The following is a 21,941-nucleotide window of genomic DNA, read 5'->3' as shown; positions in this document are numbered from 1 at the left end:
TAAGTAAGTCTCGATACCTATCCCAACATTGGTAAAATGTTTCTCCTGGTTTTTGAGAAAAAGTAATGATTTGTCTTTTGAAAGAGTTTGTTCTGTAGGGTGGAAAAAACTTCTTTAAAAATTATTGTTGCATTTCATCCCAAGCACGAATGGATCCAGGTCTCAAATTTTATAGCCATGTTTTAGCTTTATCTTTTAATGAAAAAGGAAAAAGCTTCAATCTAATGGTGTTCATGCTACAATTTGAGTCATTATACGTGTTGCAAACCTCCTCAAATTCCCTTAAATGCAAGTATGAATTTTCTAAATCTAAGCCATGAAAAGATGGTAAAAGTTGAATAATGCCTGTCTTAAAATTAAAATGAGATGCATCAGGAGGAAAAACTATGCATGAGGGTGCACTTGTTCTTGTGGGATTCATGTGGTCTCTAAGAGTTCTAACCCGAATATTCTCATTATTCTTATTATGAAGCGATTGGTTATCTTCTTCAGCCATATTTTCTGAAAATGATGAGGATACCCTACAAAGTCTACCACTTAATGTACGTGACCACACTCTCATGCACGTGTAAGAAGAGAATAAAAGGAAGAAGAAAACAAAAGAAAGAGAAACAAAACAAAAGAAACAAAGTTAGATACAAGAAAAGAGAAAAGAGAAAATAAAATAAATACTATAATTTGTACAAGAATTTACCTCCCCGGCAACGGCGCCAAAAACTTGACACGACCAAAAGATTGATGTCTTTTCCCAAGTGCAGGAGTGTCGAAGTAATAAATAACCCGGCAAGACCGGGGTCGAACCACAGGGAGGTTACTTGTATAAATTATAAGCAACAATAATACAACAATAATAGTAACAACAACAACAACAATAATGATGATGATAATAATAGTGAAGAAGAAGAGGAAGAAGTCGGTGAGAACTTTGAGATGGAAGATTAACGTAAGGATTAAACAATGATAATAACAAATGTCAAGGTTAGAGGATCCACTAATGGTACTTCAAACAAGTATAGTATAAACTCTTATTATTCAATTGGAAACCACACACAAAGGAGGTTCCAATCAGATTATAAATTGTTAACATGATTACATTAGTTATCTTATTTGAATAATGCTAATACTTGTAAATGTTGCCAGGCATTCATGATTATAACTTATGTTAACAACAAATCAAGTTCCTTTCATAGCGCAGGTGTCGGTTATACCATACAGTATGGGCTATGAAAGTGCCAAGTATTTGTTGTACCAAGTGTTATACAACATAAATCTAGATTAAACATTTAACAAGCAAAGTATTAAAAGTGAACAAAATAACAAATACAAAGCATGTTAGTATCCAACATTAAGGTCCATGTTAAGTTTATATTATACTTATTCTTACACCATTAGTGTACCCTTTTCACCTTGACATAATTAACTTAGTTAAACATAATGAAAGGAAGAGACATAAATAAACAAGGAAAGGAAATGAAAAGCATAAGCAAGAAATTAATATAAGCAAAACTTAAGCATTACAAAATATAAAGAGAGAGCAAGAGCATGATCTTGATCTGAAACCAAGATGCCTAAATACATGGCAAATGCCTCCTTTTATAGGCCAAAATTCAGAATTATTTATTTGTTGACTAATTGATGAGTGGGTGGCCACATCTTGACTTGGTGACAATTCTTATCTTCTTGTCTGCCAGAAACGTCATTGATGACGTCATAATTTGAACAAACTTGAATCATGAAAGTTCTAGGAAATTGTCTCATCTTTCCAGGGTAAAAATTTGAGATCATTTGGACTTTTAGAACTTGAGATATGGGCTGAACACTGAACAGTGTCTGGGCTGCAGGACAGATTCGGACTTCTTTGTTGTTGCTACAATTTGGACTTGAAAACGGCCTTGTTAAATCTTGGGCTCCACATGAAAGTTGTAGGCCTATGTCTTATCTTTCCATCCATATGACCCAATTACCGAACTGTGTTCCAATTTGGACTGCACCAGCATCTCTTTGGCCATCTTTTTGTCCTTTCAATTTCAGTACTTCAACTCATCAATCAATTCTTTTATTTATGTGATAGGCCTGCATTTAAGATTAACATTTACCATAAATTAAATGTATCTAATGTAATTAGATATGTTATTATAAAACATGCTTTAGTTAAGGAGTTATTGATACTTCAAGTGCAAAATGATGATATAAAACCTTGATAAAAATGCACTTTTAAGTACTAATCATAGAACAAGGGGGCTAAGAAGAGTAGAGACTGAAAAATAATAGGAGAAGAATATGTAAAAGAGAAAAAGAAAAAGAAATTCAAGGATCAAGCAAAACTGAAAATTATTGAAAGAGATCTTACACATTAAAAAAATGAAATTTAATTAACTATAAATCCATAATCAATAAGGAAACAATATAATTATCTAACATTAATTTTCTAGTTTAGTTTTCTTGTATTGCTAGGAACCTAGAAAATATAAATAAGAAACATTTAGACAAAATGAGGACACACTAAAAGGTTATAAAGAGACTCTTGCGAAAGAAAAACCTAAGCAAACAACAAAAGGAGACTATGGAACAAAAAAAATAGACAAAAAAAACTTAGCCTTCCCAATGTTGTAGGAAGATAACCCAAAAAATCAGTAACAACAGTAGCCTTCTGTTAGGTTTTTCAAAACACATAGATACAATGAAAATGATAAATTTAAAATTATTTTAAGAGTCCCAAGATTCTCATTAGACAATTTAGGATCATTTAGGGTTTTAGCAAAGATTACATGAGGATTAGATCTTCTTTCTAAAATTTAATCAACTTCTTTAAGGCTGAGTTATCATAAATTATAAGTTTTTCAAGCATTCGACTTCTAACAATAATTCATATAAACCAATGAGAAATCTCATAAAGTTCTTTTAAAAAGGAGAGGTCACTGTGTCTTTAGTGTTAGCTCTTTCTTTTCTCTACTCTACCTATTTGTATAGGTGGAGTATGTACAATACGTTCTATATCATAACTCATAAAAAATATAAAGCATATCATTCTATATATGAGGAAAACTTAATAACCCTATAAATAAATAAAAATATCACATTTATTATTTCAATATAATTTTAAAAATTTATTTAATCAAATCTATACTTGATTTTTCTAAGTCTAAAATTACAATTCTCTATATTAATTACATTTTAAGTTCTTCAATTAATAATTAAAGTATAAACAATGATACAATTATATCAAACTATTTGATCCTTATTATTTTTTTTATATATGGGATCCTTTTCTATTTCCACTAATATTAAAAATAAAAAACCCCTTAAAAAATATTCATAAAATTTATATTCATGCCTATTTTTTAATTTCTATTCACCCTTAAGCAAATCAAATATATATTCAATAATGTTAAAATATAGAAATCTATATATTCACTACATGAAATAGTTTCAAAAAATTATAAATAACTCTTAAATCCATATTATTTTAAAAAATAAACTTCATCCAATTGCTATTTGTATAATATATTTTGATATTTAATGATAATTAATTTTACTTTTTTTCCACTAGCATGCTTGGCCTAACTTTTTTTTTTCAAGTTCAACATTGGGTTTTTGTTGATTTTTATTCAATTTTATTTTTTAATATTTATTTATATATAACTAAAATATATATATATATATATATATAACTAAATTAAAAAAATATTATTAAACTCAGTACAGTAAAGTTCATGACAATATTTAAAAAATAATAATCTTAATTTTTTTTTACATTTAACACAATCAGAAGCAAAAAACACAGAGGCTCTTGTGATGTAATACTCTTCAGTTGCATGGGAGTGGGAGAAGGAAGACTGAATTGCCAAATTTCAAGTCTTCAAAATGGAGAGATCGGCTCTTCTTTTGTTCATGGATGTTGCTGCTAGAGGCTTGGATTTTCTGAAAGTTAGATGTATTAATCAGTATGATTCTCCAGGAGAAGCAACTGAATACGTTCACAGGTTGTGAGGCATTTCTTTCTGTTGTGTTTCTTTGCATTTCTTTTCACACTTTTATTTTTGGTTTTGTTAGGATTGGATAAATGGTTCGTACGTTGGAGCTTGATTCCACCAATAAATCATGGTGCAGGGTTGGTTTAACTGCTCTGTTCGGTGAAAAAGGAGACTCGTTGCTATTTCTGTAACCAGTTGAAGTGGATTATCTACCAGACTTGGAGAAACATGGCGTATCACTAACAGAGAGCTCGTTTGCGAACGTGGCTGGCCGGGCATTTCAGCCAAGGATGAATAAACTGTCTCAGAATGCATTTTGTTCCGAATTTTTATGGTGAAGAAACTTCATTTTGGGTCATGTTTCCAGAAGCTTCGGGCTGAAGCAGCAGCTGTCGTTGGTTGGACAATCATTCCAAACTCAATCAAAGAAGAGGAAGAGAGAAGGGAAGCAAAAGGGACTATCATATCTAGATATATATATATATATATATATATATATGCATAAATACTGATTGGTATGCCTACGATCAGCAACATGTCCAGGGACTATAGACAGATGCTGAAAGCAATAACACTGGACATGTTGCTGATCGTAGGCATACCAATCAGTATTTATGCGCTCACATCCATAGTTTTTGAACTTGGGAGTTCACCACTGGGCATCCGAATGTGACTTAAGCATATAGGTTCCTTGACTCTCAAAATCGTACAAGGATAAACTAGCTGTGGCTTGAGATTTTGTATTGAAATTCGGTAATTACAGTTATAATACATACATGTAATAGTTTTTCTTATATATATTGGATTACTGTACTCAGAGATCTGGTGACTCTGACTCAACCCTAAGCCAATGGTAAACAAATCAAGTTCATGCATGCCATGAAATAAGGTTGTGAAAAATGCAAGATTCCCTCGAAACCACGCCCACGGCCCACGCCCATGCCCATGCCCAAATCGAAAAACCAAAACCAGAATTTTAGATATCTCCCTACTTACTGAACTAATGTGTTTTGTGTTGGCCGACCATGCTGACATGTATTTCATTCAACAAATTTCTCGCAAACTTTCTAATCTAGCACACTCAGATTTGATCGATTCCAAAATCGTAACTTTAGTTCAACAAGGACAATATGCAGATGCCTTGCAATTCTACTCTAGAAATCCCCTAAACGCTACCAGGTTCACATACCCTTCTCTCCTAAAGGCCTGTGGTTTCCTTTCAAATCTTCATTATGGAAAAACAGTTCATTCTACAATCATCACCAAAGGCTTCTTCTACTCTGATCCTTACATCACTACCTCACTTATCAATTTTTATTTTAAATGCGGGTCATTTGGAAATGCAGTTAATGTGTTTGATAAATTGCCTGAGAGTGAAGTGTCAGGCCAAGATGTAACCTTTTGGAATTCTATAGTTAATGGGTACTTTCGATTTGGACATAAAAAGGAGGGTATAGCTCAGTTTTGTAGAATGCAATTATTTGGTGTTAGGCCTGATGCTTACTCATTGTGTATTCTACTTGGTGCGTCTGATGGGCATTTGGGATATGCGAAGCAAATTCATGGTTATAGCGTTAGAAAAGTGTTTTACGGTGACCCTTTTTTGGACAGTGCACTGATTTATATGTACTTTAGTTGCGGTAGACCTCTGGATGCGTGGCGTTTGTTCAAAGATTTGGAAGATAAGGGCAATGTTGTAGCATGGAATGTGATGATTGGAGGATTTGGTGAGAATGGCTTGTGGGAAAATAGCTTGGAAGTATATTTGTTAGCGAAGAATGAGAATGTCAAACTTGTTTCAGCATCCTTTACTAGTACTCTAAGTGCTTGTTGTCAGGGTGAATTTGTTAGTTTTGGCATGCAGGTTCATTGTGATCTGGTTAAGCTGGGTTTGGAGAATGACCCTTATGTTTGTACTTCACTATTGACTATGTATTCCAAGTGCAAGTTGGTTGAAGATGCCGAAAATGTTTTTGATCAGGTTTCTGTGAAAAAGACTGAATTATGGAATGCAATGATCTCGGCATATGTTGGTAATGGACGCTCTTATGATGGTTTGAAAATTTACAAACAGATGAAGTTACTTCAAATTCCACCTGATTCTCTTACAGCGACAAATGTTTTATCATCTTGCTGTTTGGTTGGTTCATATGATTTTGGTAGGTTGATTCATGCAGAATTAGTAAAAAGACCTATTCAAAGTAATGTTGCTCTACAGAGTGCTCTGTTGACCATGTACTCAAAATACGGTAATAGTGATGATGCTAATTCAATATTTAACACAATAAAAGGAAGGGACGTAGTTGCATGGGGTTCCATGATATCAGGTTTTTGCCAAAATAGGAAATACATGGAGGCTTTGGAATTTTACAACTCAATGACAGTATATGGGGAGAAACCAGATTCTGATATTATGGCAAGCGTTGTGAGTGCTTGTACAGGACTAAAGAATGTCAATCTCGGTTGCACTATCCATGGATTTGCTATTAAAAGTGGGTTGGAACAGGATGTTTTCGTTGCAAGTTCCCTGGTAGATATGTACTCCAAATTTAATTTCCCAAAGATGTCTGGAAATGTATTTTCTGATATGCCACTTAAGAACCTTGTAGCTTGGAATTCTATAATATCTTGCTATTGCAGGAATGGCCTCCCAGACTTGTCCATTAGTCTTTTTTCTCAATTGACACAGTATGGCTTGTTTCCAGATTCTGTCTCTATTACGAGTGTCCTTGTTTCTGTTTCGTCAGTTGCAGTACTACGTAAAGGAAAGGCAGTGCATGGGTATCTGACAAGACAGAGGATTCCATCTGACCTTCAACTAGAGAATGCTCTGATTGATATGTATATCAAGTGTGGATTCTTGAAATATGCCCAGCATATCTTTCAAAGCATGCTTCAGACAAACTTGGTGACCTGGAATATAATGATTGCTGGTTGTGGATCACATGGGGATTGGTTGAAAGCAATGAGATTATTTGATGAGATGAGAAGTTTTGGAATCGCTCCTGATGATATTACTTTCATTTCTCTTCTGACATCTTGCAACCATTGTGGTTTCATTGAGGAAGGGCTAAAATTTTTTCAATTGATGACGGTGGAGCATGGGATTGAGCCAAGAATGGAGCATTATGTAAATATTGTTGACCTCCTGGGCCGTGCAGGACGCCTGGATGATGCTTATGCTTTCGTGAAAAACTTGCCTATTGAACCTGACAGGAGTATTTGGCTATCTTTGTTATGCTCATGCAGAGTTCATCATAATGTTGAGCTTGGTAAGCTGGCAGCTCATAAGCTATTGGATATCGAACCAAGTAGGGGCAGCAATTATGTTCAACTTTTGAATCTTTATGGAGAAAATGAATTGCAGGACAGGGCTGCAAACTTGCGGGCTTCAATGAAAGAAAAAGGCTTAAAGAAGAGTCCTGGGTGCAGTTGGATTGAAGTAGGGAATAGCATTGATGTTTTCTTCTCTGGTGATAGCTCATCTCCGAGGACAATAGAGATCTATGACTTATTGAATAGTCTTAGGAGGAACATGCGAAAGAAGGGAGGTCATTATGAAAGTGTTGAGGCCTTGTAAGAATGACATCCTGGGAGGGATGAATTGCTCCCCAAAAGGAATCCGTTAATCCTCTACCAGTTGCTTTTACAGCAAAGAACGTGTTGCTTAAGTTTCATTTGAAGATTAAGAAGCAAATTGAAATGAGTTGAAATGATACGATATCATCCCAAAAAAAAAAAGTTAAATAAGAAAATTTGGATTCTTGTATTTACTGTATAATTTTACGCTACCAAGAATAACTATTAATTTGATAATTGAATTGAACTAAAATTTTAATAATAATTTTTAGATATATTATTCTAAATTAGGTTAAAATTTCAAATCAATCGGATTTTAAAAAGATCTTGTGATACAAGTAAGTAGATGCAATATAAATTTTATTATTAATTACTTTTTAACTTGTGAATTTCTTATTTGAAGATGATTTTTTTCCTCATAATACAATGATATTCAACATTTTATTTTTTAGAGATTTCTAATTCTACAAGGATCTTTAATGAATAGAAACATAGTTTTCAAGTGTGGCAATTATTCCTTAATATTTCAAAATCCTTTTTATATAAAGATTTTTTTTATTTATCTTAACTACATAAGGAAAGGAGGGCTAGGGTATTTAATGACAAATTATTCTTGGGCTAAATTATTTCTTTGTAATAATCTGAATTATTTTTAGGTTATATATTTGTTGTTTTATTTCATTATTTGGATATTTATATTTAGTTTAGGGCTTATATTTTAGTTTGGGTTTGTTTTAACTCAAAATCAATGTTTTAGAACTGTTTTAGACATTAGACTTTTATTATTTGATTATTAGCTTAGGCTTATTGGTTAGTAATCCAATAAAGATCCATTAGGGTTACTTAGAAAGACTATTGTTTTCTTTATGGCAAAATTTAGCAGTTATGATGTTTTGAATAAACTTGTAATTTGCGTAATGCAACACATTTCTCTTTGATGGAACAAATATCAAATTTGATTTATCTAGATATAACTGATCTTGTGGCCTTTTTGCATACTTCGAGTTCTTGATTTCTAAGATCAATAGTTCTTGAATAAATAATATTTTCACGCTTTTGTCCTTATAAAAAAAACCTTTAAAATTGGCTAAGTATTAAGGTTTTTTTTTAAAGGTTATTAGTTATTACTAAATTAATTGTAGACAAATAAGTTTTTTTGTATTTCAAAAATATAATGAAATGACTAAAATACTATTGTAAACAAAAAAGGAAATAGAACTAGCCTTAATTGACTTTTTTATATTTTCAAATGGTTTTTTTTTTGTTATTATCAGATCAATTAAGGGGTAATTTGATATTTTTATAAATAAAAAAATAAAAAAAAACATAATAAAATGACCAAAATGCTTTTAGAAGTAATAAAATAAAATAAAATAAAAATGATCTCAAAAGGCTTTTTTGTATTTTCACAATGATTTGTTTTGTTAGTATCAGGTTAGCTAAATATCAATTTGATATTTGAATAAATATACAAAATAAAAAAACAAAAAATGCTAGGCACGTGGGAGGTGTTTGTACTCTTTGAATGGTGCATGCAAAGATTCCTAGCAACCAAAATCCTTTTCCATCGTGTCATTGAAAGTGTTGTTATGTCCTCTGTCTTTTGGGACGATGTATGAGTTAGTGGTAGCATGGTTTGTTACTAGTAATATTTTCTTTCCCCTCTTTTTTTTTTCTCATCCTCTTAAAACTTACACTGACCATGTAAAACTTTAGAGTTGTCCTCTAATTTATAGGAATTTTTATTTTTATTGCTATTCTTTTGATTTCTAATTTCTTGCCTGGCCATTTTGTAAAACTTTGATTTTTTTTTCAATCTCATCATTCAATCACAATGTATGAAATGTTAGTTTTTTTAATTTAGCCCTTATTTTTTTTATTGTTTTTTTAGCATTTTGTTAAATTATTTTTTCTTTTCAATTTCACCCTTCAATCAAATATAAAATTTACTTTGTATTTTAATTTTAATTTTATTTTTCAACATTTGATAGATTGAGAATTGAGTTTCATAGTTTTTCTAGATAGTGTTTTCAATCTAATAACCTGAGTTATAGATTTGAAAAGTTAACGTGAGTTGACATCAATATTTTTTTTAAAAAATAACTTTGTGATTTTTTTTTTATATTAAGTAAACTTGAATTTCGAGTTTGACAACAAAAATCAAATTAGCTCAGAACTCATTACCAGAATTATAAATTTATAAAAATAATGGGGGATGATTTAAATTAATTTATTAATATTTTTTATTATCTAATTAAATTAAAACTAACTTATTTAAAACGGTAAAATCAGTTGAAAAAAAGAAAAAAAAAGCTCACTGTGGAGCACGGGTGAGTTAAATCATAATGAAGTTCGTCAAAAGATGAACCAGTGACAAGCAGTATTGCTCCGATCTCAAAGCTAAAGGCTTGCACGAGCGTACAAAGCGAAAGGCACCTAGTTGAACCAACCCAAGGTCATAGTCAGATAACAGGTAGACAGAAACAGACTCCAATTCCTTTCATTTTTTGTCTTTATTTTTTCAATTTTGGCACACAGGTGGTGTCATAATACCATACATACGCAGAGACGGAGAAACAAGAGAAACCAAAACTAAAAACCTCACCTCTCCTCCATCTCTAACCCTTCTAGATCTTAGTGGATTGGTGATTGATTTGTCATATTATAAGACAGCAACAGAAAGAAGAAGATGCTGAGATTCTTAAAAGGAGTGGTGGGTGGATCTGGTACCGGACTGAAAGATCTCCCTTACAATATCGGCGATCCTTACCCTTCCGCTTGGGGATCCTGGACTCACCATCGCGGAACCTCCAAGGTTCAATTTCAAATCCTTCGATTTTTACGTTAGGATTTATTTATCTTATTGTAGTGTACTACTACTAATGGACGACGAATTAATTCTTTTTTATCATGTTTAAAATGTAATTCATTGTGGTATGTGAACCTGGAGGAGGATTTGGTTTTTGTTTTTCATGTTGATTGATTTTCAGGATGACGATGGTGGATCTGCGGTGTCCATATTTTCTCTTTCTGGAAGTAATGCACTGGATGGCCATTTAGCTGCTGGTCGTAATGGTGTCAAGCGACTTCGTACTGTGAGTTTGCCTTTTCTCTATCCTTTTATTTTTATTATTTAGGCCGAGGTTTTCTCAAGCACAGTAACCCATTTTGGCATGCTTACTTCTTCTTGAAATTGTTCAGTTGCAAAGCTTCTCTTTTTTTATTCCTGTTTTCTTGGCTTATCTTTTTTGAGGCTTGTTGTTTCTGTGGGCAAACTTCAATAACATTAGGTGCTTACAATCTTTGACCCATTCTTATGTCGTCGATAAGAGAAGAAATTTGTTGTGTGATCATAAGGGTTATTTCTATCTTTTTTTTTTGGTTGTTGAAATTTACCTTTTCAAACACCATTTCCCCACTAGCAATGAAGCTGCTGTTGCTTCTTTCCAGGTCAGACATCCAAATATCTTGTCATTTCTTCACAGTACTGAAGTTGAAAGTGTTGAAGGTTCTAGCTCAAGGGTTACTATATATATTGTAACAGAGCCTGTTATGCCACTATCTGAGAAGATCAAGGAACTAGGTTTAGAAGGCGCACAAAGGTATGACCGCTCTAATCTGCTGGAGTTGCTTTACTCTTTTGCTCATTCCATCTCTGATGGCCGCACCCCCAATCCCCCCCCCCCCCCCCCTCCTTTTTTTTTATTACATGATTTCTAACTCATGCATTGCTTTTCATTCTTATCATGATAATCTATATTTTCTTTAGCATGCAGATTACCATTCTAAGCATTTTCATTTATAACTGCTCTTTGATTTTGGTAGTGCACAAGCACACAGCCTAGGCACTGTTTCAGGATCATGTTGTTTTAGCTGGATGTTTACAATCTCCTCCTGTAATTCCTTGTTTACAATCTACCATGCTCTCCACATGAGATAACACACGATTCATATGATGGTGGAACATGTTGAGAATGACAATTACAAATTGAACCCATCTCAACTAGGCTAAGCCTTATCCAAGAGTGCTTTGGCCAGTTTCCTCCACTTTGTCATTTCTGGGGCAATCCTGCCCTTTTTCAATTACCAATGAATGATAGGGTTCCTTATAATTTTCCTTATAATTCTTTTCCTGGCAGGGATGAGTATTATGCCTGGGGGCTGAACCAGATAGCTAAAGCTGTGAGCTTCTTAAATAATGATTGTAAACTTGTAAGCACTTCCAACTCCATATGTGATCAGCAAAATTGATCAACTCCTGTCTCCTTTCTCTATTCTTCGTTGTTTGCATCACTTTCTGACTATCTTTGGTCACTGCAGGTACATGGTAATGTTTGCTTGGCCAGTGTTGTTGTTACACCAACTTTAGATTGGAAGTTGCATGCTTTTGATGTTCTATCTGAGTTTGATGGAAGCAATGGGAATGCAACTGGACCAATGCTGGTAATTCAAGTGTCTGGAAGTGAGCGATAGATGGAAATTTCTTGTTACTCTTATAGTAGATTTATTTTGTACTATATTCCTAAATTTCAAAATTGAGCTGCTTTTGTAAGTAGGATAGACTCTGATTACTTCTTGAGAACTGCATTAAGAAGTTTGTTTCTTGTAAATTGATTTACATTGACGAATAAACTTGTTCTCCAGGAAAGTTTTTTAGTAATTTAGAATAAGGCTTACACAGCCTGTTTTGTTCTGTCCTTATGTTTCTCGCTGATGAAATGTTTCAATTATGTTATAAATTTTCAGCATATTCTTCCATTAATCAATTATAGAATTCTTTATGGTTGTGGATGGTTGATTTAGGAGCTACCAATGCTGATATTCTTTCTGTTTTTCATAGTTTAACTTGGATTTGTTTTAAAGACTAGCAATGGTTATAGCTGGATGGGTTTAACATACTGTTTATGTTTTTTTATTTTTCCAGCAATATGAATGGCTTATTGGATCACAATATAAACCAATGGAGTTGGCTAAGTCTGATTGGGTTGCAATCAGAAAATCTCCACCTTGGGCCATTGATTCTTGGGGCTTAGGTAAGTCTATTTTGCTCCATTTTTAGATGATTGCTTAATTATATCATACTTTGGTCAGTTAAAATGGTGGTGCAACTTTGTATTCATTGACAAACTAGGATCTTGGAATTTGTCTGCTGGGCATGCCCATCTTGATCTGTTCAATTAATTGGAACTCTTCCTTTCATTGGGACAAGATAATCCATATTTAAATTTATTTTCCTTGTAGATCCTATTTTTGGAGGTTCATGTGAAAATTATGCTGGTTATGTGGACCCATCTCCTCGATTGCCACATGTGTGCCACATGGCAATTTAAAAAAAAAACAAATGATCTAACATTCATATTTGTTCACATAACAACAATATATTTCCGTCGAGAAACATGTGATCATTTTTATAGGAAAAGCAAACTTGTTGCTAGTCTATTATTTTAAGTATTTGTATTGGTCAATTCCCTTTCCCATTGGACAAAGGGAGTGCCTCTCCACCCATATTACTAATGGAATGGCTTTTGAAGTTTTCTCTGTTCTAATAAGTCCTTTAACATAAGACAAGCTCTTCAAGAAAACCTTTGAATTACTCTAGGCATCTTCAAAAATCTTTCAATTCTTATTGAAATGCTATTGTAGTTGATCCATGCGAACCATTGAAAACTATTTTACCCACCACATTCCTATCCACTTATATTTGAATTCCTCTTAGCCATACTCTTATGCTCTGCCCCATAGTCCATATTCTCCCAGGAATTTCCTCGCTTTCCCTTTAGTCTTCTTGAATAACCCTCCCTTTAATATTTAAGTTGTATCCTTTTCCACTCACCTTTAGATTGTTAGATCCCCCAACAATCATTTTGCATCATTTGCTTCATGCTTCTGGTTCAATTTTATTAAGTATGAGAAAATTTTCGAAGTTCAACTCTTTTATTCACTAGATTTTCATCTGTCATCCTTATGCACTGTTCATTGCAATTCTTGTTTGTTGTCAAAGCATCCTAAATTTAATATGTGTTGAGGCAAAGAAATGTGTGGGAAAAATAATCTTTAGTTATTTTTATTTTCTTCTATGCAAGTTTCTGCAGACAATCTGATTGTTTTTCTTTTTTCCTTTCTGGTTTTGATTGATAGGATGTCTTATATATGAACTCTTTTCTGGTATGAAGTTGGGCAAAACAGAAGAGCTGCGTAACACATCTTCCATTCCAAAGGTTTGCCTTCAGGAATTTATTTACACATATTAGCCATGATGATAGTTTTAGGCACTGTTTCATGGCTTCTTTCTGTGTATCTTAGTTTGTCCTTGGTGATTGACTTCGACTCATAATTTATTTTCTTTTGCACCACCTATGTTTTTCTCCTTCCCCAGTCTTTACTTCAGGATTATCAGCGCCTGTTGAGTTCTATGCCCTCTCGCAGGATGAATACAGCAAAGCTCTTAGAAAATAGTGGTGAGCTCTTATTATGAGTTAATTGTAGTTTATGTTCTTGGAGGAACTTTTTAGTCCTACTAACAGCATGTCTGATATCAAATCCATATTAAATTCATTGGAATTGAATTTGTTTTGCTAAAATTCTTGTTTCTTTCTTCTTCTTGTTTTTTTTTTTATAATAAATTTGTGAGGATTTGAATACCACAGGATGGAACTTGTCAATTTAGAACAAAAAAACGATGAAATTCCTATTATCCACCTCAAAATGTGCATTCATAAAGTTTTAAGGATAATTTTGGCTTTTAAGAAATTGTAACCAAACAACAATATAGACACAAGTAATCGGGCTGGTTGAATTGCCTGTAGTACCCCCTTTTTATTTACCTGTATTTACATTCCTATGCTTTAGGGGATTTTGGTTTTCCAAAAATAGGCCCTGCATCAGCTGAATTCTTGAGCAAATCTGAATCCACTAGGCAAGGATTTGAAAGTGTACAAAAATCATGGCTTGTAAAAGCCATTTCAGTTCACTTCTAATACGTATCAATCATACCAAACATGAATGTTGGGTAAAATTATGAATTCTGTTGAATTCATCACAATTATTCAGTTTACAAGCATCCTCTATAGAATGAGATTAGGAATTTTCTCCATCTATTAGTCTAGTTTAGTTCCTGTAGCTATCTTAACCAATTAAAGGTAGATTTTTCTGTAGTTATATTGCCATTAGTATGTGTAGTATAGCTGCAGAAGAGAAGTGTAAAATGTTAAGATGGCATTTTCATTGCAGAAAGAGGGCTTGGGCAACTAAATTTATGGTGTTCCCTATGGCAATCCCAATTTGATAACCCAAGAAGGATTCTTGGCCACACTAAAATGATTGGGTAACAGATGGACAATTATAGGATATGCGGATCAGAGTGTTCAAGTGCTCTAGCTATGTATCTGAGCTATTGTATTCATTGGCCTTGTCTTCTTAGTTTCTGAAGAGAGTTGAGGAGCATTATTTGATCTGGCCACCAGAGCAGGAGAGGAGAAAGTAGGAGTCAAATCTGATTTTGGAAACTCTTATGAATGGAATAGTAGAAGCTGATTAGGCTTTTATGTTTGCAAAAGTTTAGATAAATATTTATAGGAAAATGTTGTTCTTGTTGTGCCTGAATTTAGATCCCCATGCTCAATTGGACTGCATGAGTTCAGACACGTGGTTTTTCCCCTTGTTTCTATAACTTCCAATTTTGCTTTTAGCTTTCCATTTTACTATACCAATATTTTTACTAATGGATTTTGCAGAATACTTCCAGAATAAGTTGGTGGACACCATACATTTTATGGAAATTCTTACTTTAAAAGACAGTGTTGAGAAGGATACCTTCTTCCGCAAGCTTCCAAATTTAGCAGAGCAACTTCCTCGCCAAATTGTACTGAAAAAGGTGGGAAAGTTCAGATTCTAATGTTTATGTAAACATAAATTTCATACTCTTATAGTTTTTTCCTGTTTTGGTATTCATCTTGGTTTCTGCAGTTACTTCCTTTATTAGCTTCTGCCCTTGAATTTGGTTCTGCTGCTGCTCCTGCTTTGACTGCATTGTTGAAAATGGGTTCTTGGCTTTCATCTGAAGAATTTAGTGTCAAGGTCTTTTCTTTTTTCACATCTGTTTACATTTATCTTATTTTCATGAGTCATGGTTGGTTTAAAGATTTCTATAACACTTCTCTTGAAGTGCCAAGATGTTGTCATCATTTGTATAGTACTGTCATGTCATGGAGGTACGTTCCTATTTTTTGCAGGTGTTACCGACTATTGTGAAACTTTTTTCCTCCAATGATCGTGCTATTCGTGTTAGTCTCCTGCAACATATTGATCAATATGGAGAGTCACTGTCAGCACAAGTTGTTGATGAGCAAGTATGCATCATTGATCAGTGACTTCATGTTTTTTTTATTCAAGCAAACTAGATAATTTTATTTGGAATATGGTCTTCATAATATTGTAATTCTCAATGGTGATAATGTGGCCAGGTTTTCCCTCATGTTGCTACCGGGTTCTCTGATACATCTGCTTTTCTTCGTGAATTGACTCTTAAATCCATGCTGGTTTTGGCACCTAAGGTACTTGTATGACTTTTGCAGTGGCCATACGTGATCCTTGTTATTATTGCTGTTTTTCTGCTTGAGGTTTACTGGTTCATTCCATGTTATGCTTGTAAGTAATTAATTGTGGTTTTCGAGCTCTTCCTGAATGTTGCTTTTGTTTCACCTGAAATTGCAGCTTTCTCAACGTACTATTTCAGGCTCCTTGCTGAAATATCTTTCGAAGTTACAGGTCTGTATGATTTATTTGTTGATACAACTGAAGTCTGTTTAGATTACTTTGTTACCATTTAGACTGCCTTAGGCTGCATTTCTTTTGGCTTTACTTTGATGATCCTTTTTCCCTCTGTCCTATTTTAATATATTACTTTGTGTATCTGTAGTTTAATAGGTTTGTTTTTTGTAGGTTGATGAAGAGCCTGCAATTAGAACAAATACCACCATATTACTTGGGAATATCGCAAGCTACTTGAATGAAGGGGTGAGAATGAGCGAATTGTCATGTTGTCTTTAATTCTACGCATCAAGAATCTTTCTATTCTTGTTGAGGATGATCAATCTTGTGGTTCTATTGATTTTATGTAATCATTGATTAATTGAGAATTTACTAGATTTTCGTTGTGAAAATGTTCTCTTGTTTGTTTGAATTACAAGCAGACAAGGAAGAGAGTTCTAATTAATGCTTTTACAGTTCGAGCACTGCGTGATACTTTTTCTCCTGCCAGAGGAGCAGGTATAAAACTGTACAATCTGTTCATTTACTATTTGCTCTTTTGATCAAGTTCTTATTCTGAGAAAAGTTTCATTCATTTGAAGTTTTTATTTTTTCCTACAGCCTATGGGAAATATTTTTTTTTAGATGTAATCTAGTGCCTTTACATCCTGGTGCTCTGCACAATGCCTAAAATAAACTTGTATTATGGCAGGAGTAATGGCTTTGTGTGCCACTAGTTCTTATTATGACATTAACGAGATCGCAACTCGTATTCTTCCAAATGTTGTTGTACTTACCATTGATCCTGACAGGTTATATTTTCTCTGGATGATTTTTACATATTTTAGTGTTTTCCCTGCATTGCTCAACAATTGAAATGCTCTCTTTCTTTTTCTTCTTAACAGTGATGTTCGATCAAAATCTTTTCAAGCAGCTGAACAGTTTTTGCAAATAGTGAAGCAATACCATGAGGTGTGCTTATGAATTGTTGTTGCTTTTATTTCAACGTGCTTTCTGTTTTCAATATGGGCACATAGAAATTTGAAGAGATTACTAAGTCTAAGTGCACATGCATTATAAAGGATATTAGATGGACAGCCTATACGAACCAAGTTCTGCTGCTTTCTCAGTCAATACTTGCACGCACTCATGCAGAAATGGTATCTCTTGTGAAATATTTGCTATCTGGTTCACTGAACCTTCTCCTGCCCCTGCCCCTGCCTCACCCAGGCAATGGACCATTTTATATGCAACCGTCCATTTGTTCGTATGCTTGACTGGGAGAAGCTTATGATATCAATTGTGAAAAGCGTTCTGGTTGCCACTTACATGTCATGGTTTCTGCTTGCTACAGGGACAACTTAACATCTGTTTGTATGTCAATCTTGTCATACCAATTCCTTGGAAATTGCTTCTTAATTATATTGGTTAAAGAAGTCCAAAGTCTTTAGTAAAGTCTGCTGTCGATGTCCTTCATTCTGCTAATCTCCTTTACTCTGTATCTCCATGACATGGCTGGTCATAATTTAGAGGTGTCCATGATCTGGTTTGCTTCCAGCAAGATGCTGTTGATTTTAATTTCAAAGCATTGGGTGATATTGATTTTTGCCCTCTTTGGTCATTTGTAGACAAATGTTGGAGACACAGCTGGAGCTGCAAGCACAGGAATCTCATCAATACCAGGAAATGCTAGTTTACTTGGGTAAGTGGTTTTGGAACTCTTCATGTTGGAACACTTTGAAATGCTCTTACTTGGCACTGATCCTTTAATAGCTGGGATTTAATCACCTGATGTAACTGGTAAATTGAGTAGGGTTGGTGGGTTTTTTTTTTTTTAACTATCATTGCTAGGAGCACATCTTAATGTTATGCATTCTGAATGTGTATGTTTTTTTTCCCCTTTCAACCTCTTCTCCCCCATTTTTGTTGTGTTCCTTTTCTGCTAGAGGTTGACATTAGAGTTTATTTGTACTCTCTTATCCTATATGTTTAATATATTGCACATCAATCAGATTCTTTTGACAGCATTTGTTAAGCATGACTTGGTTGAATGATCTATTTCTTTTAGTCTTAGTCTTAGGGGTGCACATTAATAAATCAAAATTGTGTCTTCAAATGCTTACAAGTTACATCACACCAATCTCAATGATTGTATGACACCTTATCAATGCATTTCTGTTTGCAATGTCTAACTTAAGGCAGTCAAAACTATGCATAAAGTAATGCTTTGCTCCATTAATGATGTTTTTGTCAAGTTTTTGTTTTTAACATGCATTTCTCCTGGCTACAGTCTTACTCCATGAATTTTGTATTTAATCTGAAACCATTTTTTATCATTCAGATGGGCCATGAGCTCCTTGACTAGCAAAGGTAAACCTTCAGAACAAGCTCCACTTACTCCTGCAAATTCTGGCGTTCCTCTATCTTCCACAACCTCCAATGCCAGCTCAGGTATACATCTTGATTGTTTGTTTTGCATTTTTTATGGGTTTAAATGGAGGAGAGTGTCTATTTGACCAATAGTCAAGTATCTTAATGGCCAATGTGTTTTCTGAGGGCATGCCAGTCATGCTGTGTGAACTGCACATTGATATTAGATGGTGAAATGCACTGTTGATTCAACAATGCTTGTTGCAGCATTGCTTATGCTTGCTTTTATTATGATGCATTTATCTATCAATTCAATATCTGATCACCGTTTTGTATGGTGATCATAGTGATGGACTCTCCGAGTATAGCACCAGCCCGGGTAAATTCCAGCGGAGACTTGGCTGATCAACCTGTACCGGAGTCCCCTACTTCAACAGATGGCTGGGGAGAAATTGAAAATGGAATTCATGAAGAGCAGGGTAGTGACAAAGATGGGTGGGATGATATTGAACCTCTTGAAGAGCCAAAGCCTTCTCCAGCTCTTGCAAGCATTCAAGCAGCTCAGAAGCGGCCTGTCTCACAGCCAGTTTCACAGCAAAAAGCACAAGGTGATATCATCATACACATAACTATAGTTCAATTAAGTTGCATCTCCTTGCCACCTGTTCTCCTGATGGGACGTTCAGCAAGTCTCTTTAATTAGCACTTTTACCCCTCCTTCAGCTGCAAGTGTGCGACCAAAAAGTACTGGGAGGGCGACAAAAGATGAAGATGATGATTTATGGGGTTCTATAGCTGCCCCTGCTCCAAAAACCAATAAAAAGCCTTTGAATGTCAAATCAGCTACAGCACTTGATGATGATGATCCCTGGGCTGCGATTGCTGCTCCCCCACCTACTACAAGGGCGAAACCACTGGTGGCTGGTAGAGGCCGAGGTAAACCTGCTGCTCCAAAATTGGGCGCTCAAAGGATAAACCGGACGTCCTCATCTGGGATGTAATTCAGGGACAGAGAACAAGGATGAAAAATCAAGTTCTGTAAATTTTTGTTATGGTGACTGGTTTTCACATTAAGATAGAATGGATCCTAGTCGCCAGGGGTTGTATCTTGTACTGCCTGCCAACATAATTGATTTGTAATATCATTCATTTGTACATCATATTCCTCTATCTGTTTTGTTTCTACTTCAAGATGACTGTTGCCTGCTAGAACGCTTTGCGATGTGTGTTGGGAAAATTAGTTTCTGCAGCAGCGTCTATTTTGAAATAGCAAATTCACAGAGCATTTAGACATGCTTAAGATGTAAATGCACTTGATTGGAGTAGGGGTTTGTGTGCTCGTGGATCGAAGCGAATTTATTGTCTTTAATGGCATCTGTTACTATTGTACAAAGGTCATGCTAAAGCAAGATCTTCAATTCATGATTTTACTGGTGAGAGAAACAAGAGGATTCCACTCTCACGGTGGATACTTGGATATTGTAGGGGAGGTTCAGTGGTCGGAGGTCTCAAGTCGTCTTGATTCGTGTGGTGTGTTATCAATGCAAATGCCAGCGCAGAAGTCAGAAAGCTCTTGCACTGCAATCTGACTGGAATGATCTTGTGGAAATTGTTGTGATGTATTGTCGATGTTGATATTTGGATAAATTGTTAAGATTGCGGGTGTAAATGTGAGTGATTGTAGGGTTTGTGATTTAATTAGTGAAAGGGGGTATGTGCGTGACTTATGCATACTCTTTTTTTTTTTTTTTTTTTTTAAATTTTCTTAGAATGTCTTAGATAAATGGATTAAAAAGTGATGAAAAACATCTTCAGCCATTGGTTTTAACTTGTAATAATGCTAAATCTCTCTCTAAAAAAAAATCATGTTCACATTTTTTTTTAAAAATAAAATATGAATGAAAACAAGAAGAAAACTAAAAATATATTTCATGATATAATAACAAGTTTTTATATTTTTCATGTCCCATGAATTTAATAACAAGTTTATTAAGCTCATAGAGAATATAGTCTAAATTTTAAAAATATTAAAAAACCAATTTTTTGTTTTTTAATATTTTAGGATTTACAAAACTCATAAATATATTTCTAGTATTAAAAAGAATAAAAAATAAAAATATAAAAAAATATTAGGGGTGATATCATCTTTTCTTTTCCTAATATAACCAATTATCTTATCCTGTAGGTCAATTAAGTTTCTTGATGATTAAAATATACAACTCTAAATTTTTAAACCATAAAAAAATCGAAAACCATGAAAATTACAAAGGCGCCACACACGTTCCGGCGGTCATTCTTTAAATAAGAAACTAGATAGCCATAATAGTTGTGCTTTTGTATATAGAGAATACTTTTAAATACTTGATAGCAGGCAAGACAGAGAAATTTTTTGTAGTGGTAGGTCTTATAGTCACTGTTCCAGAAAGTTTGGAAGAGAAGAAAGTCATGAAGTCTTCCTTGAACAAGGCAATGATTACGGAGAAGCTGGAGGTGGAAGATTGAAAACCCCTTGTACAAAGGAAGTTAACCCCCTGATTAATGAAAACCCAGCCGCGCCGCCCAGCTGATCGCAGAAATGGCAAGGGACCCATGGAGGTTTGACCCTTGCTTGGCTCTATCTCTATGCATGCAAGAATGTCCTTCTAGGGGTTTAGGACCAAACCAATTAACGGTCATGACCCACGACGCAGGGCACTTAACGAAAAGTCCATCTTCGAGAAATCGACCATGTGGTGTGCTGTGCGCACAGGTTTGTAGTATTTTCTAGCCAGTGGCGCGTTGCCTGAGGAAAATCATATGCCAAACATGTTCGCCATTGCGCACCTCAAATCGATTACTGTTGATTTAATTAAGGCCAAATTAAGAGCTAGCGAGCCTCAGATTACTATTTTCTGACCTTCCAGTACGTACTTATTATAAGATAGCATGCTTTCTTTCAAGGAAGAATAAATAAGGATGAAATTCGCTTCTGAATATATATATATATATATATATATATATATATATATATATAAAATAATAATCATTTTATTTCCCAAGATTTGCTAGCGAGACATTTTCCTGTCTTAATATTGCTCAGCAAGGACCTTAATATTTAATGCCCTCAAAAGATTAGTACACATGAGAGAGAGGGGGCATTTTCCAGCTCTCGTACGTCATGGTCGCAATCAACTTCAAATCTAGGAAATTAAGCTGTTCAAGGTCCAAAACAAAGTGGGTTTCAACAGGGGCACGGTCTTCGCCTAGACTCTCACCAAAAGGTTTGAAGTG

At 34.4% G+C, this 21,941-nt stretch overlaps 2 protein-coding genes across 3 annotated transcripts; both read left to right on the top strand.

Annotated features, from left to right (window-relative positions):
• Positions 1–4,682: 4,682 nt before the first annotated feature.
• Positions 4,683–7,824, top strand: LOC133669604 (pentatricopeptide repeat-containing protein At2g40720). The gene has a single exon (XM_062089804.1). The coding sequence runs from the start codon at positions 4,978–4,980 to the stop codon at positions 7,552–7,554; it is 2,577 nt and encodes an 858-aa protein (XP_061945788.1). The 5' UTR covers positions 4,683–4,977; the 3' UTR covers positions 7,555–7,824.
• A 2,046-nt stretch (positions 7,825–9,870) lies between these two features.
• LOC133670004 (uncharacterized) lies at positions 9,871–19,831 on the top strand. Of its 2 annotated transcripts, none has more exons than XM_062090385.1 (22): positions 9,871–10,026; positions 10,227–10,368; positions 10,544–10,648; positions 11,004–11,155; positions 11,693–11,765; positions 11,874–11,996; positions 12,478–12,586; positions 13,692–13,771; positions 13,930–14,011; positions 15,287–15,426; positions 15,519–15,629; positions 15,785–15,901; positions 16,016–16,105; positions 16,266–16,319; positions 16,494–16,568; positions 16,745–16,820; positions 17,014–17,113; positions 17,207–17,273; positions 17,930–18,003; positions 18,643–18,752; positions 19,019–19,279; positions 19,395–19,831. In XM_062090385.1, exons 2-22 carry the CDS (start codon positions 10,243–10,245, stop codon positions 19,670–19,672), a joined length of 2,403 nt encoding a protein of 800 aa, XP_061946369.1. In that variant the 5' UTR covers positions 9,871–10,026; positions 10,227–10,242; the 3' UTR covers positions 19,673–19,831. The 2 variants fall into 2 exon arrangements, with proteins under 2 accessions (XP_061946369.1, XP_061946370.1); XM_062090386.1 differs by having other exon boundaries at positions 9,874–10,026; positions 10,223–10,368.
• Positions 19,832–21,941: the final 2,110 nt, after the last annotated feature.

This window comes from Populus nigra, chromosome 12, assembly GCF_951802175.1.
Source record: "Populus nigra chromosome 12, ddPopNigr1.1, whole genome shotgun sequence".
In the NCBI taxonomy this organism is placed as follows: domain Eukaryota; kingdom Viridiplantae; phylum Streptophyta; class Magnoliopsida; order Malpighiales; family Salicaceae; genus Populus; species Populus nigra.
This window is presented reverse-complemented; position numbering and strand designations above follow the sequence as displayed.